Source organism: Nannospalax galili, unplaced genomic scaffold (assembly GCF_000622305.1).
Source record: "Nannospalax galili isolate Female #2095 unplaced genomic scaffold, S.galili_v1.0 scaffold1115, whole genome shotgun sequence".
Taxonomy (NCBI): Eukaryota; Metazoa; Chordata; class Mammalia; order Rodentia; family Spalacidae; genus Nannospalax; species Nannospalax galili.
Window position 1 is genome coordinate 476,407 of NW_008336107.1, and position 26,991 is coordinate 503,397.

The window sequence follows — 26,991 nt, forward strand, 5'->3', positions numbered from 1 at the left end:
TTAGGATAGTCACACGAATGAGACTGGCTACTTTACTTAGTACATAGTACATGGTCACACTCTGAGCCCCACTGAACTGCTCTTCCCGCCTCAGCTGAGGCTGCCTTGGGAACAAGCTGAGGGGATACAAGGAAGCCAGACTCCCCAACCCTGCCTGCTGTCACACACCTCAGAACAAAGCCACTGCTTGGGATCCTAAGGAACCACCCCAGGTAGTCTAGGGGCCTCCAATATTTGACAGCCACCTTCAGGGCCTCACCTGGGCCCCAAGTATAGACTCCTTTGCTTCCAAGAAGACATCATGGGGCAGGGCAAGAGCCTCCAGCTGTGGGGATGCTCAACCCCGCACCCTGAGTCCTGCCAGCTGCCACAGCTGGCAAGAAGTAAAATGTATGAAAATACTTTAATTATTTATTTGAAACGGTTAAGAAATAAGGCTGTCTCATTTTTTTTTTTTTTTAACAATCCCAGTAGAAAAAAAGTTCACATAGGAGCCTTGACTCAAGGTCAGGCCCTTCCCAGCCAAGCTGGCTGCTCAGTAGAAACGTTTGTTCCGCTCTTGGCGCTTCTGAAACACCACAGCACCCACCACAGCACAGACAATGATTCCCAGAAGTGCACACAGCAATAACAGGAACACCCTCCACCCTGTCAAGGGCCCGCTTCGGAAGTTCCCAGTGGGGTCGTCCACATTGTCTGCAGAAGAAGAAAGAGAGGTCAATGTGCAAAGCAGGCAGGGCCTGTCCCAGGTTCGCTCCATAAGCCAGAACTAACAGGACCTCCCAGCACATATAGCAGTGCTCTCTGTACCAGAGCCACTTGCCTTCAGGAGCTGCGACATCCATCCTGCTCACATAAGAGCAGTGATGGTCCAGGGCTGTGTCCTTTATCTGTGAACTGGCAAGAAGCAGCAGTCACACAAAATCTACCTCAGTAGAGTTCGGACTGAAGTTCACAGGGGCAACACACAGGAGTAGAAAGAGGGACTGAGACCTGGATACTATAAGGCATTCTTCAAACTAGAGATCGCTGTTCTTCCTCTGTTAGCCTGAAGCTCAGGAACCAGCTGTTACAACTTTTCATGTGCTATGGTTTGAGGACTTACCATCCAGACACTGCCCAGCCCAAGACTACTGTTCTCCACAGCTGGAGGACCTCAATGGCCTGAGGAGCAGTCTTCTAGGCCCCAAGCCTCCTTCCCCCTCCATATACCCCTTCTTCTCCTACACCTCCCACACTACTGTTCTGCTCAACAATTATGTCAACAAACCCTGTTGGTATCATATGAACTATTATCATAGAGTCTGACATATCCTTGGAGATGTGATGACCTTGTGAGTCCTTTCCAAGGATGAGAAAAGGAACTGACCTTTTCTAGTCTACCAGGCCATGAGTGAAGGAGCTGGGAGCTAGACTGAGCTTTGTTTTGCCACAGGGTCACTCTCAACTATGGCCCTCCACAGGCCTCTTCTCACCAAACCTCAGATGCCAGTCTTGCCTCTTAGCTGTGTCCATGCTGCCCTCTTGACAGAACGCTGGCCACAAACCAACCTCCTGAATTCCTTCCTGCACAGCCTGACCCCAGGCAGGTCTTCTCACCCTCTGGCGCCTGCCTGGCCTCTCTGTTCCTGCAGTGACAGCAGTGATCACTGGCTTAACCAGATAGCCCCAGTTTGTTGGTGTTTCCCCAACAAGCTGCTCAGCCACAGGCCCCTCTGGCCTGTTCTTGCCTCAGTCCCAACACTAAGCCACAGGGGCAGAAGCTGCCTGACTCTCCTACCTCCAGCCCCCAACTTGTGGCTAGACATGGAGCAGAAGCTTTGGAAACATCTGCCAACAAGTGAGTCAACAAATCTGAGAATGAACAAATCTCTGTCTGCTTACCACCTGGTTTATAGCAGAACTTGTTTAGCTCTAAAGCACTTAAAACCAACTGGAATCTTTAAAAAAAAAGGTGTCAAACACAAGGTGTGGTGGTACTCATTTATTATCCTAGCACTCAGGAAGTAGAGGCAGGCAGATCGGAAGTTTAAGGTCACCCGTTACACAGAGAGTTCAAAGCCAGCCTGGTTACATGAGATACTTTAAAAGGGACAGGGGGTTGGTGGGGGGTGGGGAGAGTATAGGCCTGGAGAGGTGGCTCAGTGGTGACGAGCACTGGCTGTTCTTGCAGAGGACCCAGGCTCAGTTCCCAGCACCCACAAGGTGGCTAACAACCATCTGTAACAAGCTCCAGGGAATCCAACACCCTCTTCTGACCTCAGGCATTGCATGACACAGGTATACTTACACACATGCAGGCAATACACTCATATAAATAAAATAAAGTAGCCAGGAATGGTGGTGCATGCCTTAATCCCAGCACTGGGGAGGCAGACGCAGGTGGATCTGTGTGAGATTGAGGCCATCCTGGTCTACATATTGGGTTCTAGGCTACTTGGGGCTACAGGAGACCCTCACAAAAAAAAAAAAAAAAAAAAAAAAAATTAGATGTGATTTAAAAAAAAAAAGGGGTTTTTGGAATTTAAAAAAGGGGAAAAAAAAGGAGTTGGGGGAGGGGGGGGGAGAGCCCCCCCTCAGGGCTCGATTTTTAACAGTGGATTCTGGAATTCAAAAAAGGTGAAGATATAGGACTTGGGGACTGGGCAGGCAGAGCCCCCTCTCAGGTCTGCATTTTCACTTGACCCATAGTTGCCAGTCTATGATTTTGGGGACAGAAGGAGGAACAGGCACCTCATTCTTCCAACCAGAACACTCACTATGAGGTAGAGTAATAGCTAATTAGTGCCATAGAAAACCCGAGGATTGGGTTTTACAAAAACCAGTTTCTCAAACTTGCCTCTCCCTCTTTCTAGTTAAGGAAACCTAAGGGATCAGTCTCCAAGGAACTCACTGAAGGAATCTGACACAGAATGCTGGGCACGCAACCCATGAGCAACAAACTGGCTCTCTTGGCTTTACTGATCATACGCCAGCACAGGAAGAAGTAAATACTAGGTGTTCACATGCCTACTGACTAAACATTGCTGCCTCAGCAGAATTCATGCAGGAAGACAGCATTTCATTCTTTTATTCAAGAACTCACAGAGCTGACCTAACCCAAGTTTCTGAACTCTAGACACTCAGGCAGGGGCTGGCCAATGCTATTCGCAAATGACATAGGTAATCTAAGAGCCCAGACCACAGCCACAACTGGACCGGAAGGAAGGGAGCACCGAGCTCACCTGAAGGAGGGAGCTCACATACCTTTGGGTGACTTGAGGAAGTTGACTCCGGGTTCAATCTTGGTCCAGTCAATGTTTTCCTCCTCAGGTGTGTGTTCTACCATGAGCTGGAACAGCTTGATGGAGATGATGTCATGATTGTCTACAGGGCCAAGAGTGAGCCTATAATGGCCTGGAGCCAGCCTCAAAGTGTGGCCCATGGCCCTCCCCAAAGAAAAGCTGCTGCCTCAGTCACAGAGAAGGACAAAGTCCCCTGAGGAGAGCACGGATTTCTTCCCAGCAGCCTCCAATTCTTAGGCAGGCAGTATGCCAGGGGTTGGAGTGACTGCAGAGGGGTGTAGCTCAGTGGTAAGCATGTACTTAGCACGTATAAAGCTCTGGGTTCAACTCCCAGCACAGGAGTGGGGGTAGGAAGAAACCAGAAGACAGAATGGAGAGAAAAAGCATGGGCTTTACTGTTCAAAATAATCTTGATCTAAACCCAAGGCTGTTCCTCAGTTCTGGACTCAGTTTCCTTGCTTGCAAAATGGAAGCAGTAATCACCATTTTGAGTCATCACCATGGTCAATGCATGAACGCATATGCAGTACCTGAGAGGGTACCTGCCACGTGGGAGACAACTACTTGGTAGAGGATATGTACTAAAAACAGAAACCAGAAAAGGACCAGCGTGATCATTCTAGGGTTGCCTAAGAAGCCTGATACTTCCAAGAATAGGAAGCAGTCAGATGGTTCTGCTGGAGACCCACATGTAGGGTGCAGATAAATAAGGGGACTGCCAGCTAAGGGCCTGACTCAGACAGTCAGAAATTATGTCTAAGACCTGGGAAAGGCATGGTCCAACCACCATGGACCATGGATGGTCCATTTGATATTAATGGACCACTCATTTTAGAGATGAGGCATATGAGGCTCTGCCATTAAGTGGCTTCTGGTCAGCTAGACTCCAGATATAAACTCAGTAAACCAATTTATCTGAAGAAAGACTTTGTCTGAAGAGGTGGAATCTCTGGGGCCAAGAGAAGGAAGAAGCTTCAGAACAAAGAGCTGGCAGCTAAGTCAGTCAGGGTCAAGCGGTATCTGACAACCGAGTACACACAGCCCCTGGAGCCAAGCGGTGGGCCTGAAGAACCAGCTTTGGAGTCATATTCTAGGTGCCATCTGGATTCTGCCAATTCCTGTTGTCATCTTAGAGAAATCCTTCAGCTCTCACATTCCCTTTGGGAGGGAATTCCTTTTTAGTTATATGAAAAGGGAAAAGGACCATTAACCTACCTAAGATACCTAAGAAGAAAATGTCTCATGACTGCCTATAGGATACTGGCACAGTGCCTGGCAATGATAACCTGCTGAATAACATCTGGACACTAGCTCTTCTAGGGTCCTTTCAGCCACTCTTCAGTGGGCCATTCTAAACAGCATTGGAGAACAAATGCCTGCTACAGGCCTACAGCTGTTCCTATTAAGAACCCTCTGTAAGCAGGACATGGTGTCTTTTTTTTGGGGGGGGGGGGTCTTTTTGAGACAGGGTCTTCCTGTAGCCCCAGCTGGCCTTGAACTCACAGAGATCCACCTGCCTCCGCTTCCTGAGTGCTGGGACTAAAGGTGTGTACCACCACGCCCGGCTAGGACACAGTGTCTTATCCTGTGAAATCTCAGTACTCAGGAAGCTAAAGCGGCAGGAGGATCACCATGCATTCAAGGCCAGTGTGGGCTACAGAGGGGATATCTCAAAACAATAACAACAACACAAAACAGAACGAAACAAACAGTCCTCTGCAGAAATATGTAGAAATACTGTCCAATGAAATTCCAGGCAAGCCAGGGAACAAGAAGGAAGAAAGGGTATGGTAGTTCCATTACTGAAACAAGACTGATCCTGGGCTAGTAGTCACTAAACTGGATGGTGGGAACAGGGAGTTTATTAGACCATTCTCTTCTCTTTAAGGTAGACAACTGAAACTTTCTTATCAAGAACTTTAAAGTGAAATCCCAAAGCAAGAGGCATTCTTAGACTAAGAGGACTTGTGCACTTCCCTGAAGAGGGGAGGCATCTGGCTAGAGGGACGTGAGAGACCCTGAAAAAGTTTATTCTGGGGATAAATAAGCTCTTTGTTAGGCCATCCACATCATAGCCTAGGTTTGGTCAGCCAGAGCTGGTGTACATCCAGCATTCCTAGTAGAAAGACTGAGTCACAGTCAAGGGCCACCATTAAAGGCCACCAAGGCCTGGTAACCTTGGTGGTGAGGCCCACAGAAGCTAGAGGTACCCCAGTGCTTAATGATCATTGACCTTGGGCCATATGAAACAGATTACTAGCTTAATGGAGCTTATAATGGGCAGGAGGCACACACAGATAATACAGTAAATGATACGGCTGGTACAAAAGGCATGCTATGAAGAAAATATAGATGGGAACTGCTCAGGACTAGAGGAGGGAGTACAATTTTAAATGGGGATCAAAGAAATCCCCACTGAAAAAGTAATATTTGAGCAAGACTCTAAGGAGATGATGAATAGACAGCAAGCAGAATAGCCAGACCTGCTGAGGCCACTGTGAACAGAGAAGTGAGCTCCGAGTCAGAGCTAATAAGGTATAGGGGCAGTGGGGGAGGCTGGCAGATCACACTGATATGGCAGCCTTGATGCTCAGTGAGATGATAGCCATTGTAGTTCTGAGCAGAGGGGCAACTTTACATGGGCTAGGGACAGGCTGTCTGGGGGCCTCTGTGAAAGGCTTCAGTGAGAGATGATGTTGGCTTGAATATACCAGTTAATAAGAGGGACAAGTACCAGTAGGATTTGCCAAGGTATTAGTGGTGGTATGTGAGTGAGGAGTCCAGGATGACTCTAGGGCAACTAGAAAACAGGTGCCATTTATATCTTGATGGACAAGGTGTGGTTTTGGTTTGTGGGCATGTTAAGGTTCAGATGAGCAGTGTGTAGTAGAACACTGGGTAGCCTGCTGATTCTATAGGTCTTGAAATAGAAATCCGTAAGACTACAGTATTTAAAGTCTCCTGTTGCCTAAAGTTTTCTCAAGGCCTGAGTCTTGGAAATACTGACAGTAACAGATAGTGGTAAGAAGAGGAAGAGGTCAGTAGTAGGAAAAGCAGAGGAAGGAAGGCAATTAATTATGCCAGGAGCTGTCAACAAACCAGGGAAGTCAGGTAGAGGGCAGATCTCAGCACACTCACCAGATAGGTCACCAGTGCCAGCAGAGGCTCCAAAGTAGTAGCCGGTGGGCAGGCGCACTCCCGTGATATCAATGCAATTCTTCCACTCATCCTTGTCCTCCAAGTCAGTCATCACCTGCAGTCAACCAGTAGGTTAAGCATAGCCCAAGTCAGCCACTTCCTGGAACCTCTGCAGAACCAGCACAGACCCAGCTGGCCTCCCCCTCATGCCCGCTCACCGTGAGGCGGCCCCGGGAATAGCGTATAGCCAGGAAGGTATTGTGATCCCGGTTTCGGAAGTCAGCTGTACAGCCTGCCAGTTCAGTCCAGCGCCCATCCTTGCTATGGTCGTAGGACAGGGAGCCATTGTTCACCATCACCGAGATGTATGGGAACACACGCTGGAACCAAGATACTGGTTACTCCATGACCAGCCCCACCTGTGGGCACTCAACCCCCAACCCCTGGAGGCTGCCTCTGTGTCAGGACCAGAGCAAAGTCCCAGTCTCCAACCTCAAGCCAGCTGCCCAATCCTTGCTCTCTTGCTCCACAGAAAAGAGCAGGGCTGTACCTCAGTGGTTTCATCATTGGGATATGTGTCCAGGAAGACGGCTAAGCCATGGAAGTTGTCTTTGCTTCCAAACACAGGCCCTGGAATTATAAAGAGATGCTCTCACAAGAAGAATAAACTGGAGATGTTCTATGGGTAGCTCCAGGGCAGCCGGGGTAGAAGCAAGAGAACCCAACCACTGGTCGTTCACCCAGGAAGGAAGGAACCCTGAAGAACAAAGCAAGGTTAGGGCAGGGAGAGAGATGCAAAGTCTGAGGCCTAAGGTAGGTAGGTATGTAACACATGCCTGTAATCCCAACAGCACTTGAGGGACTAAGGCAGGAGGACTGCCATGAGTTCAAGGCCAGCTCAGGCTGCATAGCAACTACCAGGTCAGGCAAAGCTATATAACAAGACCCTATCTCAAACAAAAACAACAAAAAAAGGTTGAGGCCTTAACTACAAGGGGACAGCTCCCAGTTCATGTGCTTCAAGGCAAGTGTTAGGGTAAAAGGGGTGTCCAATCTAGAAAAAAAGAGGTGTAGTCACAGTAAGAACCGCTTAAGCTATAAGCAGCAAAGTTTCTGCAAGGGCCACAGAGGAAGCATTTTAGGCTTTGTTGGCTATATTCAGTCTGTAAGACAGTTTCTCTCAGTCTTTAAAAAAAAAAAAAAAAAAAAAAAAAAAAAACCACCTTTAAAAATACAGTGCTGGAGAGATGGCTCAGCTGTTAAGGGCAGTGGGCTGCTTTTACAGAAGACCCAGGTTCAGTTCCCAGCACCCACATGGCAGCTAACAATCATCCAGTTCAAGGGGATTTAACATCTTCTTCTGACCTCTGCTTGTGGTACACTTATTTACATGCAGGCAAAACACTCATACATGTAAAATAAAATAATAAGTAAAATAAAATTTTGTTTTTTGAGACAGGATCTCCCTGTAGCCCCAGCTGGCCTGCAACTTGCTATGGCTATCAGGTTGGCCTCGATCTCACAAAGATCCTCCTGCCTTTGTCTCCTGAGTACTAGGATTAAAGGCATGCCATCCAGTCAGACCCATCATTTGTTTTTAATGGCAGAATGGGCTAATGGATGGCTCAGTGAGTAAAGGCACTTGTCATGCAAGCCTGATGATTTGAATTTGATCCTTAGAAAATACATAAAGTTGGAAGGAGAGAACCTACTCCATAAAGTTGTTCTCTGATCTCCATGAGTGCTGTGACATGCATGCATGCATGCACGCACACACGCACATGCACACACACACAAACACACACACACACACACACAAAGTAAAATTTAAATGGCAGAACAGCCAGGTGTGGTGGTGTTCTGCCTATAGTCCCAATACTTGGAAGCTGGAGGCAGCCTGGGCTAATAATGAGTTTAAAGCCAGACTGGGATACATAATGAAATTCTCTAAAATTCTAAAACTAATAGATACATGCATAAATAATTAAAATGGCAGAATGGTCAAAACCATGCCACAAGGGGCAAAGCAGCACTGAACTGCAGGACTAGAGGTGCCACCCCCCTCAACCAAGTGCTTTTCCAAGTGCAGGATTTAATGTAGGAGCAGCTGTCTCCAAACAGTGAAGAGTGACCACAGGCAGGCCACTTGCCCTATCATCAGAGTCCTGGTGGGATAGCAGTCATACTCATGCCTAACCCACTCTTTGGGTTCCAACAGGGCCCACCTGAGCGAGCACCTTCCCACCTGGCACAAGGCGGTCTCGGGTGTACCACAAGGCAATGCCATCTCCATGAAGATTCTTCTTCCCTGTGCCGTGGACTTTGAAGTGGACATGCATCTCCCAGTCCTTGAGGAAGCATGGCTGGAAAAGGAGTAGAGAAGGCCCCTTAGAATTACCAAGGCTTTTGAGGAAGCTGGAATCAACCCTGGAATAGACTCGGCTCCATGTACTTACTCCCTGCCCCTACTAAGACTGGGCACTCACTTCTTGGTACAGTGATTAGGCAACAGGGTCTTATGTGCCAATGGCCCCCTAAATGAGAAGGGAAGAGGCCAAATAGTGTCAAAGCTGCCTGAGGCCCAGCCTCTGCCAACCCCAGTCTCTTCTCACTACAAACTCCTAAGCCTATTTTACCATCCTCACTCATGTATACGTATACTGTTCCTGCACTGAGATCTTACAGAAGGATTGCTACCTCATTTGAGTTAACATATTTTAAATACAAGAAAATACAATTTTGAAGGAAAATAACTGTCCATAGCTGATGAAAGGATGGTCTTGATTCATACTCAAGTCTGACTGAAACTCATGTTATCTCCTATACTTCCAATAAACCTTCAGGCATGTAACATAAATTGTACCTATTCCTTTCTACAGGCCCCATCATCTTCTCTTCTAAAAACCTTCTAAAGTGAGGTAAATTGGGCTGAGCTAGTTCTAGTTAGAACTCACACCTAGGTCTGGCAGAAAGTAAATCCCAACTCCTGCTAGGAACCCTCAGGCAAACCCAACCTGGCCTACACATAGCTGGGGCTATTCAGGGTGGTCTATGCCACGACATGAGGAAAGTAGATGCTCCCAGCAGCCATGGACACCAGGCGCATAGCCAAGTTCTGCCTACAGCAAGGGAAACTGCCTTGTCTTACTAACCACCAGGAAGTTCCTCAGGAAAACTAAGGTTATCAACACACTTTGACACAGACAGGTGAGTGAGCAAGTGATTAAGACTCATCAGAAGCAGGGACATGGTGGCAAACATGCCTATAACCCCAGCATTTAGGAGGCAGAGGTAGGAGACTCTCCAGTTTGAGACCAGCCTGGGCTACAAAGCCAGACCCTGTCACAAACAAAGTGACCCATTTAGAAAAATACACTAAAACAAGTTATTGACCCATTAGGTTGACAGTTATTAAAGAGGTCATTCACATTCAATGAAGATGAGGATACAAAGACATCTCTCAATTGCATGGGATTTCAAGGCATGTGCTATTACACCCAACTGCAACCTAATGGCAATTTTTTTAATTTTTTTTAAAATTTTATGTGTATGTGTGTATTGCCTGCATGTAGGTAAGTGCACCTTTGTCATGCAATGCCAGCAGAGGTCAGAAAAAGTGGTCAGAAGAGGCTATCAGATCCCCTGGCACTGGAGTTATGGACAGCTGTTAGCTGCCACGCAGGTGCTGGGATTCGAACCAGGATCTTCTGCAAGAACAACCAGTGTTCTTAACCACTGAGCCATCTCTCCAGCCCCTAATGGCAGCTTTTTAACAATGCCAATCTCAGAAGTTCTTGGACTTAAAGATATCACAGTATTATGAGAAGAAAAGAAAGCTGCAAATAGTCCAGCAGCACTATGGTCACACTTGTGGGCAAGAAAGAAAAACAGAAAAGCAACAGAAGAACAGAGCTAGTGACAGACAACTCAGAGAGGGGACCTGTGGGTAGTGTATGTACTCTGTTACCTTGAGTGAGCCTAGGTAGATTAGTTCAATTTCTAGCCGGCCTGAGCTTGTTTATCTGGGAGGACAGGATTCCTGCAGGCTACAGGTCCTTCTTCTGGTCAGCTAGCTGAAGGAGATTGCTGCCAGGATGACCACAGACAACCTCAAACATCCGCCGTCGTAATCCCATTGCCTAGTAAATGACCCCAGTGCCAGGCCAGCTGCCAGCTGCCATGGCAACAACTGGAAGGAACTAGAAAAGGAATGAAGAGGTTGCACCTGCCTGATTTGCAGGAAAATCTGTACCCACTCCCCCCAAAAAATCACATATATTCCTCCCCTTTCCAGCCTCTACCTCCCCTCTGGGTTCTTTTATCCTATACCTATAAATCTCTTGACCCCCAAGGCTTGGAAGTTGATTTTGAGTTTATTTCCCACTTCTACTTTTGGCCATAAATAAAAGGTTCCCCCTCCAAACCCCAAATTAGATCTGATTTTGTCACTGGCTGCACAGGTCCTAAAGGGAAAAAGGACCTGGTTTGGGAACAACAAAAATCTGAGAGCATAACGAAACTTAACAAGGAAGAATTTAAATGAAAAATTAAAACACCTCTATGTCCCAGCACAGGCAATCTGCTTAGTGAAGACTCCTCAGCTTTATGTACAGGAGGCATTGGGGACCCTCATCTGGCCTGAGAGCATGGAACTAGTACACGACAGCTACAGAAGCGTCAACCTTTGAGGTTTCCCAGTTCTGGAGTTTCATGGTCTGGGCACAGTCACAGACTCTGAAGGAGACAACTGGGAGATGGGGACAACTAGCTCTCAAAGACAGAAGGACAAGGAACCTGAGCCCAAGGCCCATTGAAGGAGATGGAGGCCTAGTTCCAAGTTGGATTTGTGCACAGTGAAATAAAAAAGTAGTATACTAAAAGACCAGCCTGGAAGGGATTCAGCTCTGCCTTATATCCTCCGCATCCCTAAAATTAGGATAAGGTGAGCTAGAGAGAGGGTTAAGCAGGTTAAGAGCACTGGCTGTCCTGGCAGAGGATCAAGGTTCAGTTCCCAGAACCCACTGGGCAGCTAACAACCATCTGTAACTTCAGTTCCAGGGGATCCAATGCCCTCTTCTGTCCTCTGGGGGTGCCTTTGCATATGCACAGACTATGCTCATACATACAAAAAAATAAATAAAAATAACAAATAAGGCTGGGCGTGGTGACACATGCCTTTAGTCCCAGTACTTGGGAGACAGAGGCAGGCGGATCTCTGTGAGTTCAAGGCCAGCCTCGTCTACATAGTGAGTTCCAGGCCAGCTGGAGCTACAGGGAGACCCTGTCTCAAAAAGACCAAAAATAAATAAATAAATACCGGCATTGCACAACACAGGTGCACTCACGCACATGCAGGAAATACACTCAAAATAAATAAATAAAATAAAAATATTTTTTAAATATTATAGGAAGCCCAGCACAGCAAATATTGGTGTAGTAATGGTACTTTTATCTTGGGGGTAATCAAGAGCTACCTAATTGGACTTAAAGCCCACTTAATGGGAGGAAACTCATGTCTGGTACTGTAAACAACCAAATACACATAGCTGGAGAGGTCATACATCTTGGAAAAAACCCCAAGGTTGTCATATCCCTATACAAATGTAATTTTTTTTACTATGTACAAAATATGGATCCTTAAATTTACAGACACGTATCCAAGTCGCCATCCATCAAAGAAACTTCTTTCTCAACAGAGAGAGATTATTATAGAGTTCCACAACTGGTCACACACAGAGATTGTCTGTGACTTGCCCAAGCCCAAATGGCACACCTAGGATGCAGCCTCTACACTTAAGACTCACAGAACATAGAACAAGGGATGAAGAGAACACTAAGTCATCTTTCAATTCTCATCAATGAAGCTCCCTCATGCAACAAAGGGCCAGGAACACAAAAGGTCACAAATGGTCAAACTGTAGACAATAAGAATCTACAGTGTGGGTCCTAGGACAGGACTCCTACATTAAAATCCACCCACCCAGGGCTCAGGGACCATTGTGGAAGAGGGAGTGGAAAGGTTGTAAGAGCCAGGGAGGAAGTGTAAGACCATAAGGAAATATGGTCCTACAAGCTCCTGGGACCCTTCTCAGAGGAACGGTGTCAGCATGCACAAGACCCACACAAACTCAGACAAAAAGCCAGCACAGAACTGTGGAAATGGACAGCAGGCCTCAATCTTAGTCGAAGAATTATTGGCAGCTGATTACTGCTGGGTAAGGAAGAGCTGATCTTCTTAAAGGGAGAGACTCTAGATAGGCTGACTAAATCCCGGTGGATGAACTTGCTCTGAGGGATGTCTGGAGACACTAAATTGACATGATAGGCCTTAACTCAAATGACAGAATGTAGGAATTCCAGTAGGGGTGGGGCTATGGATGGGTGCCAGTGGGGAAGGGGGTATGAAGACGGTTAAGATGTTTTGTATGAAATACACAAAAATTCAATAAAAAATTTTTAAAAATATTACAAGAAGCAAGCTGGTGCTAAGTATTTTTTAATGGTCACACAAGCAAAGCTGAACTGTACATCTTAATTCAGGAACATGTATTAAGATTATGGAGCAAACTACTGGCAGTGAGAGAAAGTGAGTTTGGTTAAATTAGGATCTTTGGCCCTATCTATATGATCCTTTCTTTGAAAGCTTCAAAAGTAGAAAGATCATTTTGTTGCATTTCCCCCGTTGCTTTGTTTTTAAAAGAACAAACCCCATGTCTTATAAATGGCATGTACTGAACTTTTATATGTGAATTAAAGACTGTTAAACATGGGGCTGGAGAGATGGCTCAGCAGTTAAGAACACTGGCTATTCTTGCAGAAGACCCTGGTTTGTATTCCAGCACCCATATGGCAGGCAGCTTACAACTATCCGTAACCCCAGTCCCAGGGGGTCCGATGGCCTCTTCTGTCCTCTGCGGGCATTGCAGAGGGTGCACTTGCCTACATGCAGGCAATACATGCATACACATAAAACTAATAAATATAAAAATTTTTTTTAAAAAAGAAAATCACAAATGGGCAACTTGCTTTAATGAAAATGTAAAAACATCCAAAAAATAAAGAAAAATGATTAAATTGGTAATTTACAAATACTAATGAATAGAGTTCTAGAAATTACATTTAAGGGGGCTGGAGAGATGGCTCAGTAGTTAAGAACACTGACTGTTCTTGCAGAAGACCTGGGTTTGAATTCCAGCACCCACACGGCAGCTAACAACTGTCCGTAACTCCAGTTCCAGGGGATCCTACAGCCTCTTCTACCCTCCGCGGGCATTGCACGACATGGGTGCACTTACCTACATGCAGGCAATACAACCATACACATAAAATAAAAATAAGTAAAGTATTTTTTAAAATTATATTTAGGCTAAAAAAAAGATAAAAATTAATAGGGAAAATTTTAAATTAGAAGTTGTATTAGAACTAAAGATATATTCTAAAAAAGAGAGAGACTGTTAAACATGGGAAAAAAAAAGTGGAACACGTCTTTAATCCCGGCACCTGGGAGACAAAGGCAGGCAGATATCTGTGAGTTCAAGGCCAGCTGGGGCTACGGGGATACCCTGCCTCAAAAACACCTGATTTCACCAGGCCTAAAATTTTTCTACTAACAACTGTACAAATACAATACTCAGCAGATAATGATAAGTAACAAGATACTGAGATATACAAAGAGTCAAGATATGAATAAAAACTTGAGAGAAAGAGAAAACCAAAGCCAGTAGGAACTCCAGGAACTGGGCTTCCAGGTAACTAGCTTACTAAATCTAAAACTTCAGAATAAAATATAACATTACAGACAAATTTAGCAACAAATTAAAAATAGTTGAAGAGATAATTAGTGAATTCAAGGCTAGTCAGATAAAAATATCCAGAGTGAAGCAGGAAAAAAAAAAAGGTAGATATTGTGAGTAAATACAAGGCAGAAATGAGTGTTTATGTGTTTATGGTACAAATGATTCAATTTCTAAAAAGAGACACAAGAAAATGGACCAAAGCCACACAGAAAGGAACCGACTAGACCTGACTCAAAGAACAATGCCACAAACTTCAAAAGTCCTACAACCAAAGGAGATGAGTACAAAGAAAATCACAAGTGATGCTTTGGATATGGTCTCAGTGAACATCCCACCAACAGCAGCTTGGTATGAGTGTGGCTGTGGCTGAAGAGTGGAGTGCTTATTTATCAAGGCCTTAGATTTCATCCTAGCACTATTAACCCACACAAGGTGGCATCTCCAACAAGGGCATTTTGGGAGGTGGGTACTGTCCCTTCCTGGTCTCTCTACTGATCTCTTCCTCTCATTTGTACTCCTGATGTTATGTCATTTGTTTTGTTTCGCTTGACAGAGCGAAAGCTGCCCTGGAACTCCTGATCCCCCTAAACTCCAACTCCCAAGTGCTGTTATTACAGACCTTGCCATGCTGGACTTCATGAATCCATTTGCCTTGAGATGATGTAGATGGGGAAGCCCTCACCAGAGCCAGAATCCTGCTATCCGGACTTTCTGGCTCCAAAATTATAACCCTTTTTCTTTATGAAAGTTATTCATCCTCAGATACTTCATTACAGTAACATAAAAGAGAAAGCAAATTAATACACCTAGAAGGGGAGGGATGGGCAATTTTAACAACAGCCAGGGTTAAAAACCAGTAACAGATTACCTTCAAAGGAGTTAACAATCAGCAAAAGACAATGCATATTCAAGAAATGAAATTTAAAAAATGAAAAAACAAAAACAAAAACAGAAAAAAACAAAAAACAGCTGGGACTGGAGAGATGGCTCAGCAGTTAAGAGCACTGACTGCTCTTGCAGAGGACCCAGATTCAATTCCCAGCACCCACATGGAGGCTAACAACCATGAGTAACTCCAGTTCCAGAGGGTCCCATGCCCTCTTCTGACCTCCACAGGCCCCTCTTCTGACCTCCACAGGTACTGCATGACATGGGTGCATTGATATACATGCAGGCAATATACTCATACACATAATAAAATGTCTTAAAAAAACAGCTAACATGGGATGGTTTTCTTTATTTAGTAAATGCATCCATAAAGAAAATAGGTGAAATTAAGACAATTTCAGACAAACAAAACAAAACAAAAAAATTAAAAGAATTAATTACCAGCAGCCCTCTCACACTGTCTTTCATTCTTCATGGAGAAGGAAAATGATCCAGATCCAGATGTAAAGTCAGAGATTTAGGAAGAAAGAACATAGTAAATACGAAGGTAAAAATCTACACACAACTATTTGACTGCATACGTGTCATATGATTTAAAACAAAAGAAACTAAAATAAATGACAACAGAGTAGGTGGAATAAGATGTGCTAGGATCCTGGCGCTGTCCAAGTGAAAGTACATTCCATCCTCTAGACTCAGGAACAGGGATGTGCATGTGCACACAGTGGGGGGTAAGGCTTGTTCCTGCAGTGCTGCAGATCAAGCCCAGGCTTAGTGCACCCCCAGCCCTGGCATCTTGAAATAGAGCAACCTTGCTATGTAGCTCAGGAGAATCTTGAAGCTCCCTGCTTCTGTCTCCTAAGTGCTGGGATCACATGTGGGTACTGCCTCACCAGGTATCACCAGCAGGATACATATTTTAAACTCCAGAATAACCATAGAAAATTGAGAAACAAGCATATAACTTTCAGACTAATAGAAGAGGGAAAATCAAGAACGGATCACTTAGAAGTTGTCAAGACCAGACAGGAAAACAGAGGGCAGATGAAACAGGAAAAAAATAGTAAGAGAATAGGTTAAACCCAAATGTCAGTAATTTAATTAAATGTAAATGGAAAAAACTGTTAGATGAAAAACAAAGTAAGTGACACCTAGGATTTCTCTGCATTATTTCATTTATGAATTCATTCACCTATTTTTGCAGTGCTAGGGATTGAACCCAGTGTCTTATGTAGGCAAGGGTTATCTCCACCACCTTTTCTTATTTTTGTTCCCCTAAACTCTTAGCAGAACTTTCTAGAACTCCCTGTCTTGTCTCTAACCTTTATAATTAATATTTGTTATTAGGATTATTATTGGGGGTGGCAGACACAACATGAGTCAGTTGTTTGCTTCTGTGGGTTCAGGGGATCAAACTCAGGTCGTCAAGCCTATTCAGCAAGTGCTTATATCCACTGAGCCATCTCAACTGCTTTATTTTTTATTTTTGAGACTTCTATATGAGATTCTTTTTTCAAAAAATATTTTATTATTTTTATTTTATGTATATGTGTGAAATCTAGACCAGCCTGGTCTACATGGGAGTTCCAGGCCAGTTGGGGCTATAGGAAGACCCTGCCTCAAAAGACCAAAAAGTTAAATACAGACTTACCATGTAGCCTATACTTTTTATTTCCTATGTAGAAACAAACAAAAAACTGAAAAGAAACTAAGAGATGTTCCCCCTTTACTTTTGTAACACATACACCCCTAGTCCTCTTTTCACTTTTTAATTTTTATTTATTTATGTGTATGAGTGTTTTGCCTGCATGTATGTAAGTGCCCTGTGTCATTCAATGCCCACAGAAGCCAGAAGAGGGCACTGGATCCTCTGGAACTGGAGTTACAGAAGGTTGTTAGCCATCATGTGGGTGCTGAGAGCTGAACCTGGGTCCTCTGCAAGCAGCCAGTGATTTAACTGCTGAGCTACCTCTCCAGCCTCCTTTTCATCTTTTAAAATAGGGTTTCATTAAAGTTGTTCAGGCTGGCCTTGAACTTTCATTCTTCCTTCCTCAGTCTCTGGAGTATATAGGATTCCGGCATAATACAAGGTCCAGCTTTCTAATACAGTTATATACTGATGTTTACTTATATATTTAACATTGTGTATGAGAAAGAGAGAGAATGTGAATGAATGCCACAGCATGCATGTGGAGGTTGGAGGACAACTTGGTAGAAGTCTTCCACCATGTGGGTTTTAGGAATCAAATTCAGGTTCTAGGCATGGTGGCAAACACATTTACCCACTGTGCAACCTAGCCTAGCCCCATACCACTGTTTAACAGCATTATTCACAACAGCCAAAAGAGGAAATCATCCAAATGTCCATCCATCAGCAGATGAGCATGAAATACACACATAAGAAATGCAGCATTGATAAATGCTCTATGAAATCAGCCAAACACTGTGCTACATGAAATAAAGCAAACACAAAGGGGTAATTATGATTCTGTTTATATGTGGTACCTAAAGAGATCAATTTTATAGGCAGAAAATAGAACAGTGGTTAACATGGGCTGTAAGAACAGGGGAACAGGCAGGTATTTAGTGGGTATATTTTCAGTTAGACATGATGAAAAAGTCCTAGAGATAGACAGTGATAATGATCGATGATTATACATCATTGCAAATGCACTTAATGCTTCTGAAATGTATACATTAAACATGGCTGAAACAGTAAATTTTATGTTCTGTACATTTTACCACAAAATAAAGTTTGAGAAATTTTCTTTCATATGCAAATACAGAAACACAAATAAAAATATTTTATTATTTTTTAAAATATTTTATTTATTAGGGCTGGAGAAATGGCTCAGTGGTTAAGAACACCCACTGCTCTTGCAGAGGACCCAGGTTTGATTCCCAGCACCAACATGGCGGCTATGAACCATCCTTAACTCCAGTTCCAGGGGAATCAGAAGACCTCTTCTAACTTCCGAGGCATTGCACAACATGGGTGCACTCACATACATACAGGCAATACTCTCATACACATAAAATAATAAAAATAGCCAGGCGTGGTGGCGCACACCTTTAATTCCAGCACTTGGGAGGCAGAGGCAGGTGGATCTCTGTGAGTTCAAGGCCAGCCTGGTCTACATAGTGAGTTCCAGGACAGCTAAGGCTACAGGGAGATCCTGTCTCAAACAAACAAACAAAAAAATTTTAAAAAATATTTTATTATTTTTATGTGTATGAGTTTATTGCCTGCATGCGTGTAAGTGCACCATGTTGTGCAGTGCCCACAGAGGTCAAAAGAGGCCATTGGGTTGCCCTGGAACTGGAGTTACAGACAGTTAGCTGCCGTATGGGTGCTGGGAATCAAACCTGGGTCCTCTGCAAGAGGAGTCAGTGCTCTTAACTGCTAAGCCATCTTTCCTGCCCCAACACAATTTTTTTTAATAAAAGACAGGTCCTCACTATGCAGCCCTGGCTGGCCTGGAACTCGGAACTCTCTATGTAGATCAGGCTGGCTCTGAACTCACAGAAATCTACCTGCCTCTGCCCATCAAGTGCTAGGACTAAAGGTGTGCACTATCATGCCTGGCGACATGATTTTTTTTTTTTTTTTTGGTATGCTCTAGCCATTACACTTAAAATTGAACTGTTTACAGACAAGCCAGGTTAAATAGTCCAGGCTGGCCAGCTTGCTATCCACTTGCTTCAAATTCCCAAGTAATTGAGATTCTAGCCATGCACCAGCATGCTTGACCTAATTTCATAATTTATATGTGTGTGTGTGTGTGTGTGTGTGTGTGTGTGTGTGTGTATGTCTTCTTGAGATAGGGTCTCCCTGTAGCCCCAGCTGGTCTTGAACTCACTATGTTTACCAGGGTGGCCTTGAACTCACAGAGATCCACCTTCCTCTGCCTCCCTAAAGGCATACACCACCATGCCCAGCCCTATAAATTATTCATTTTAAAGGTTAAAAAAAAAAAAGTTCACCAGGTATGGTAGCTCATACCTTTAATTACAGCACTTGGGAGGCAGATGCAGGTAATCTCTGTGAGATCAAGGCCAGCCTGAATGATGAGCTCCAGACCAACCAGGGCTACACAGTGAGTCTATCTCAAAAAAAAAAAAAAAAAAAAAAAAAAAAAAAAAAAAACCCTGGTATGCGTTTTACCACAATAAAAATAAATAACACCCTGAAAGACTGGTGCAATGTTATTTACAAGAGAGGATTCTAAACATAAATGGCTGGGGCCAGCAAGATGGTTCAGTGAGGAAAAGACTAACTGGATCCCACATAATGGTGAAAAGAGAATCAACTTCAAAGTTGTCCTCTGGCCTCCACACACACACACAAGCTCACATACACACATTACGCACACACACACACACACATAAATTTTTTTTTTTTGTCTTTTTTGAAACAGGGTCTCCTTGTAGCCCCAGCTGTCCTGGAACTCACTATGTACACCAGGCTGGCCTTGAACTTCACAAAGATCCGCCTGCCTCTGCCTCCCAAGTGCTGGGATTAAAGGCATGTGCCACCACGCCCGGCCATCACATAAAATTTTTAAAAAATTAAAACATAAAAAAATGGGACAAGCACTTGGGAGGCAGAGGCAGGCAGATCTTTGTGAGTTTGAAGCCAGCCTGGTCTACATAGTGAGTTCCAGGACAGCTGGGGCTACAGGGAGACCCTGTCTCAAAAAAAAGGGACAAACAAACAAAAAAAAGGGCTAACCAAAACCAAGCTTCCAATTAGGTGTGGTAGAGTCCCATAACTCTAGCACTTAGGAGGATAAGCATTCAAGGCCACCTTGGATTACATAAGATCTTGTCTCAAAAAACAACAGCAAAAGGGCTAGAGATATGGCTCATTTGCACTCATATGCAAATATCCACACACCAATACACATAATTAAAAATTTAAAAATAAATCTATTAAAAAACAAAACAAGCAAGAATCAGACTGTCCAGGTATGGAAATCCTTGACCATGACACAATTAATATATAAGCCCTTATATAAATGAAAGTTTATAAAAATGAATCTTGGGGCTGGAGAGATGGCTCGGCAGTTAAGAACACTGACTGTTCTTGCAGATCTGGGTTTGAATCCCAGCACCCACATGGCAACTAACAACTGTCCGTAACTCCAATCCTAGGGGATCCGACAGCCTCTTCTGACCTCTGCAGGCATTATATGACACGGGTACACTTACCTATATGCAGGCAATACACACATACACATAAAATAATAAATATTTAAAAAAAAAGATTCTCATACAGAAGTCAAGTCAGAGTCTCTAATTCAAATGGCTTCTTTACTGCTCCTGGAGATAAGCATGAGGAAAGATCCCAGGCTGGTAAAAGGCAGGCTTTGGACCAAAAGGGCAACTGAGGAGATAGGGAAAGTGTGCTTACATGCAGGGAGGTCAGTTTCAGGATGGGACACATATGGAAGGACCTGGAAACAGTCCTCCACCACCGGATCTCCAAATGTCTTCAAGTGCCCCAGAATGAAGACTGCAGATTAGCAGATAAATAACTATGACATGGACAATATGAAGCCTCTGAAGGATTCAAATCAGGTGAGATGTGTGCTTTGGGATTGACTTAGAAGCTGCTTTGTAGGGGCCTGGTTCTCAACTCTGGCTGCAAAGCAAGCCCACATGGAGAGCTCAGAAATCCTAATCCCTTGGCCCCACACCAGAACAGTGAAACCCATAACCTGCCAGAAACAAATCATTTAATAGTTAGATGGTTTCTGTATCTCTGTGTAACAAAATAGAAGGCAGACACCATCAATCAGCTGAGAAATCATTACTATTTCTGGCAGGCAGTTGGGTACTCAGTGACATGTACCTGTAGTCCCAGCGACCTGGAAGGCTGAGGCAAGAGGAACACTTGAGATCAAGAGTTCAAGGCCAGCCCAGCAAGACTCATCTTCAAAAAAAGAAAGGAAGAAAAGAAGGAAGAAATTCTGATAAAAGATTACTACATGATGATGTGATGCTTACAAACCAAAAGAATCAAAATATTGATTGGCTCTGCTATAGCAAAGCTCCATCTCCATCCATTAAGTAAACATAGTTTCTCAGAATTCATATAATAAAATAGAAGGAACACTGAAACCTGTCCTCCTTCTTCCAACGGTATCCATCCTGAGGAGAGTAGGAGCCAACAGCTCACTGGGATACATTTCAATGAATTTCTACTTTTGCATAACAGCTATTCAAAAATTATGAAATAGGGCTGGGGGATGGCTGAGAGGTGAAGAGCACTGGCTGCTCTTGCAGAGGAGTTGGGTTCAGTTCCTAGCAATCACATGGTGACAAACAATAATTTTTAACTCCAGTTCCAGGAGATCCAATGCCCTCTTCTGGCCTCCATGGGCATTGCCTGCCTCTGTCTCCCAAGTACTAGGATTAAAGGCATATGCCACCTTGCCCAGCTCTAATACTTTTTTTATATCAACTTTGTATGTGTGGTATGTGTATGGTCTATGTGAGTATACATATTCATGTGCATGTACAGGTTTGCATGCATATGTGTGCACTTGCAAAAGTGGTACACATACAAACACCAGGCACACACAGATACACATAAATAAACAAATAAGCATTTTAAAAAGTATCTCTCTGGCTGGGACCATACCTTTAATCCCAGCACTCAGGAGGCAGAGGTAGGTGGATCTCTGAGAGTTCAAGGCCAGCATGGTCTACATAGGGAGTTCCAGGCCAGCTGGGGTTACAGGGAGGCCCTGTCTCAAAAAAAAAATAAAAAAATCTCTCTAATGGCTGGTGCATGCCTTTAGTCCCAGCACTCAGGAGGCAGAGGCAGGTGAATCTATGAGATCGAGGCCAGCTTGGTCTATATAGTGAGTGCCAGGCCAGTTTAGCTACAAGGAGACCCTGTCTCACACTTGATACAGGAGCCCTGGTGGTACATACCTTTAATCCCAGCAGAGGCAAGTGTATCTCTGAGTTCAGAGCCAGTCTGGTCTACCCATCAAATTCCAGACCAACTAGGGTTACATAGCAAGACCCTGTCTCAAAAAAAAAGTTGATACAGGGGCTGGGCAGATGACTCAGTGGGTAAACCATTTATCCTGCAAGCATGAGTTTGGATCCCGGCACCCAGGTAAAAAGCCAGGTGCCTGGCTATGTGTATCTGGAATCCCAGCTCTGGGGAGACAGAGAAAGGAATCCTGGAATTTGTTGGCCAGCCAGTCTAGAGAAATCTATGAGTGCCAGGTTTAGTGAGAGGTACTTTTTTGTGTTTTTTGGTATTTTTGAGACAGGGTCTCCCTGTAGCTCCAGCTGGCCTGGAACTCGCTTTGTAGTCCAGGCTGGGCCTTGAACTCACAGAGATCCTCCTGCCTCTGCCTCCCGAGTGCTGGGATTAAAAGCATGTGACACCACACCCAGCCTGTATCAAGTTTTAAAAGGAGTAAGGGGATATATAATTTTGGACTGGCACACCACCAAAACCAAAGAGGCCTAAGCACTACTGCTGCTGCCTCAACACAAGACTGTAAAGATGCGGCCTGAGCAGCCTCTTCAGCTTCCCTGTGTCCTGTGCTCCTGACATTAGGCTCACCTCTAAGCCACATCACAGTACAGAAGGCAGCGGGTACTCAGAAAAGTGTTTGCTAATCCAGTGCCTCTCCCAGAAGGGAAACGAAGATTTAAAAGGAAACGAAAAAGTGCAGAAAGCACGTCTCCAGTTCTATGAAGGAAGAAGTGTTTCTTTGGAAACATTAAACAGAAAGTTCTAAGAATTACACGTAGTTTCTTTCAAAAAGTATAAATGTACTCTAAACATTTATAGAGTATTAGCAGGGCCCAACAGGAAAAGTCCTAGAGCCACAGAATGCTCTTAAGGCCACAGAATGCTCTTAAGCCCTGGGATATCACCAAGTCACTGATAGTGCTAACCAACTACCTATAAACTAATTTAGGCCACGGAATGCTCTTAAGCCCTGGGATATCACCAAGTCACTGATAGTGCTAACCAACTACCTATAAACTAATTTAGATTACTACCTTGAGTGTGTCTGATCCTTATGGATAAGTCCCAATATCTAACAGTGCTATCAATATTTGTGCCTTGATTTTAAAAATTTAATGCTACACTGAACTAACTTCTTTTTGTTTGGATTTTTTTTTTTTTTTTTTTTTTTTTTTTTTTTTGAGACAGGGTCTCGCTGTAGTCCCAGCTGGCCTGGAACTTGCTATGTAGACCAGGCTGGCCTTGAACTCAGAGATCTGCCTGCCTCTGCTTCCCCAATGATGAGATTAAAGGCATATGCTACCAAACCCAGCCACTGGACTCATTTTTATAAAAAAGATAAGACTATGTGACCACCTAAAAAAGATTATCCAAGTTGTGTATGTAGTTCAGTGATAAAATGCCTGCCTGACATGTGTAAGGCCCTGGGATCAATCTTCAGCATCACAAAACAAAAAGGAGGGAGGGAGGGAGGGAGGGATAGAAACACTGACAAAAAAATCTGAAAGCTCTAAGACAAAGTGATATAACAGACGGTGATTTGGAGGAGATAAGGTGGTTAATAAAGTACTTTGAGTGGGTGGCACTTGAACTGAGACTTAGCATGCCAAGCAGGCATGAAGAACCAGGAGGCACCGTCCCAGACAGAGTGAACAAGAACAAAGGTCCTGAGGGAAGAAGGCAGCCAGACAGGCTGGAACAAAACTGACAGTTGGCATGACTAGGGATGCATGACTAGAGATGCTAGGTACCAAGGGACAGACTGTGCAGACATAACACAGTTTTCCATTCGAGACCTTGGTCTTTGAGAATCAGAGCAAAAGCTGAATGAAGAAAGTAACCCCAGATGCCCCTAGCAACCATGTGAAAGCACAGGGCAGGTACTGAGGGGACAATCAAACGAGGCAACACAAGGACAGTGTGGACTCCCAGAACTAAGTGACAAAATCAACCAGAAGGGCCAAGAGAAAAGAATGATGGGGAAAACTAGAACGTTGGCCAATAGTGTAGGCAGCAGGAAGGATTAGATCCAGCAGGCCAGGCAGAAGCACATTCCTTGCCAAGTCATGACCCAGCTCCAAACTATTCTCTTTCAACCCTTTCCCGACCTATATTTCCTTGCTATAGAGACTGTGCAGCAGCTAATCTCAGTCATTGCTCACATATGACGAGACAACGACACTTCAAGCTCCCGGACGTCTAAGGCAAATGCCACCGACACAAAAGCTGCTTGTAGGTTCAATGGAGATACAACTGATGAAAAGACCCTCAACCAAGCACTGAGAAAGGGAACTAGGTTTGCAAGTATGTCAAAGAGATTCTCCTACTGCTCAAAAGAAGTCAAATGCAGCCAGAGAACTGCTGGAGTTTAAAAGCTGCTTATGCCACTCACTGGCTGTATCACCTCTGCAAAGTCTTCATCTGCATCTACTTGAAACACTCTTGAGAATTAAATAAGGTTTTTGGTAAGGTCACACAGCAAAACATAAGGGGGTTCCAGTCAGTCTGACAACTCCATTAATTTCTATTTATATGATGACTATGGGAAAGACATTTTCAACTCTGGGTCTTTGCTTATTAGTCATTAAAGAGGAGACAGCATCATTTACCTGGCACTGCTTCTGAAGAAATTAAAGGAGAAAACTGTCAAGTGTCAAGCACAGCTTCACACACAGTTAACTATTCAGTACGGATTCTTTCTTACTACTTTGAGTGTGGCCAGGACAAAGAAGAAGGAAAGGGGGGGCGGTGTCTATAAACCACGTTTGGCTGCTGAGAAGGCAGGGATTAGTGGATCACTGACTGGCATGTCTAGCTTCTTGGGAAAAGACTCACCTGGTGGTTCCAAATGGAGCCCTCTTTGCTGCGCTCGTCAGGGGTCAGACGCACGTACTGGCTCGTAAGCATAGTGCTGCCTTGGAAATCCCAGAGAGGCATGGAGCTGGAACCGACCCCTGTGGGCAGAGGACGACATAGGAGATGCCGAAGCAGTCCCAGAAAAGCACACAGCTGCTCCGCTGAAGAATAAGGGTACATCCTGCCTCCACCCGCTCCAGGCTCTGAAGCTCACCTTTCAGTCATCCCTGCCCCATGCCTCACCTTGGTAGGGCTTGATAAGAGAATGCTCCCGCTTGAGGTGTTCACTGTTGCCGTCAGTTATATCCGCAGCCACCGGACCCAGCAACAGAAGAAAACGTATTAGTGTAGCGGGGCCTGGGCCGGGGCCAGGAAGCCCAGGCCTCCCTGGGCACCGCTGGCCCCAGCCCCAGCCCCAGCGCCAAAGCCAGGCCTCCAACGCCATTCTCCTTTACTCTCGGCCACTTCCGCCCAAGGACTTCCGCCTTCCGGGTGTGCTTTAGAATGGCCTCCGAGCTAGCATCACCAGAGACTTAAAAAGCAAAGCCTCGCAACCCGCCGGAGGACAACCTAGTTGGTTGGGCAGCCCCCTGTCGTGGTAGAGCGCTATTCCATAATTTTGGAGGCTCCTAGGCACCTGCCAGCCGGCCACAGCAGGGAGGGCTTAGGAGCGCCTAGAGAGTCAGCCAATCCTGGAGCAGCACGTTAGGCTTGCAAGCCCGCAAGAAGCAGGGGGATGGTTGGAGTTCGCGGGTAGAGCGAGTACGGTCTTCGGAGCGGGGCATCCTGGAATTTGTAGTCTTTATGGGCTGTTTATGCAGGAAGGACACTGGGAGACTACTGCTCAGTCCTAGGCCTCTGATCACAGATCCCACCTTTGAAATGACCTTTCTCAGTTCAGTGGGAAAAGCAGCAATTTAGTGAGGTAGAAAGCCCGAGTTCAGCTCCTGAGCCACCTTGAACTCCGTGGGTGGGACAAACTTTGAAGCCAAATCAAGTTTTATCAGCCCCAGCCTGTGCCACATCTATGGAGACTTAAAGATCCCAATTATTTGAGGGTCTCCACTACCCCGAATTCTTATCTTCAGGCCTAGACAGAATGAAGAAGGAAGGGAAGACCAGATCCTAGCCTAGGACCTCAGTGAAGATCAGATGCCGTCTATATCCCTGCAGTGCCAGTGTTTTTTGCAACACTGAGTGCCCACAAAAGGTTCAGGACAGCAGGCTGTGGCTAAGAGGTTAGAAACTGGTGGTTTGCAGCCAAATACAGTTCTAGTTTACCTGTTAATGCTATTTCAGTAAAGATTTAACTGCCAACATTTTTTTAGTCAAGATACTTAAATTCACGTTAGAATTCCTAATCTCTGCATCATGCAGAGAGAAACCTGGCTCAGGAATTAAGAGTGTCTACTGCTCTTCAGAGAACAGAGTTCAGTTCCCAAAACCCACTTTAGGCAGCTTTCAACTACAGTGTTAACTCCAGCTCCAGGGGATCAACGCTCCCTTCTGGCCCTGATGAGCATACACACATTTATTTATTTTTATTTGATTGATTGATTGATTGATTGATTGATAGGGCTCAGATCTAGATGACCCCAGACTCAGAAACCATGAAGCTCCTAAGAGAAGCTGAGTCAACCAACTCCCAGCCACCTGTGAGTTAACAAAAGCAGCCCCTGGGAAATTAATAACCAATGTATTGTGATCACCAGAGCATGCCCCACAGGCTGATAAACAGGTTTCCCAAGCCCTTAGCTGCAGTTAATTCCTGGAACCCTGTAATCGTAGAAAAATGTTTTACAGTAACTGTTTCCCCCAATACGCTTCACCAGGTACAGACCCCATGCCCTCCATTGAGCAAGCAGCCCCCAAAACAGTCCCAAACAGCAGAAAATATTCTCTTTTTCCTTGTTCTTTCCCTTTATAAGCTACCCCTCTGCGGTCCTTAAGCTGCTGGTTCTTCCTCACACCTGAGTTGAGAACCAGCCCCACCAAACCCAATTAAACTCTCGCTTTGCCAGAGTCT

The 26,991-nt window shown here is 44.7% G+C and overlaps 1 protein-coding gene across 1 annotated transcript; it reads right to left on the bottom strand.

The window, feature by feature from the left end:
• On the bottom strand, nt 1–25,515 carry Lman2 (lectin, mannose binding 2). The gene is made up of 8 exons (XM_008830931.2): nt 25,209–25,515; nt 24,945–25,063; nt 8,668–8,785; nt 6,973–7,052; nt 6,641–6,802; nt 6,423–6,537; nt 3,247–3,366; nt 1–696 (listed from the first exon to the last, which is right to left on the bottom strand). Exons 1-8 carry the CDS (start codon nt 25,408–25,410, stop codon nt 536–538), a joined length of 1,077 nt encoding a protein of 358 aa, XP_008829153.1. The 5' UTR covers nt 25,411–25,515; the 3' UTR covers nt 1–535.
• Nucleotides 25,516–26,991: the final 1,476 nt, after the last annotated feature.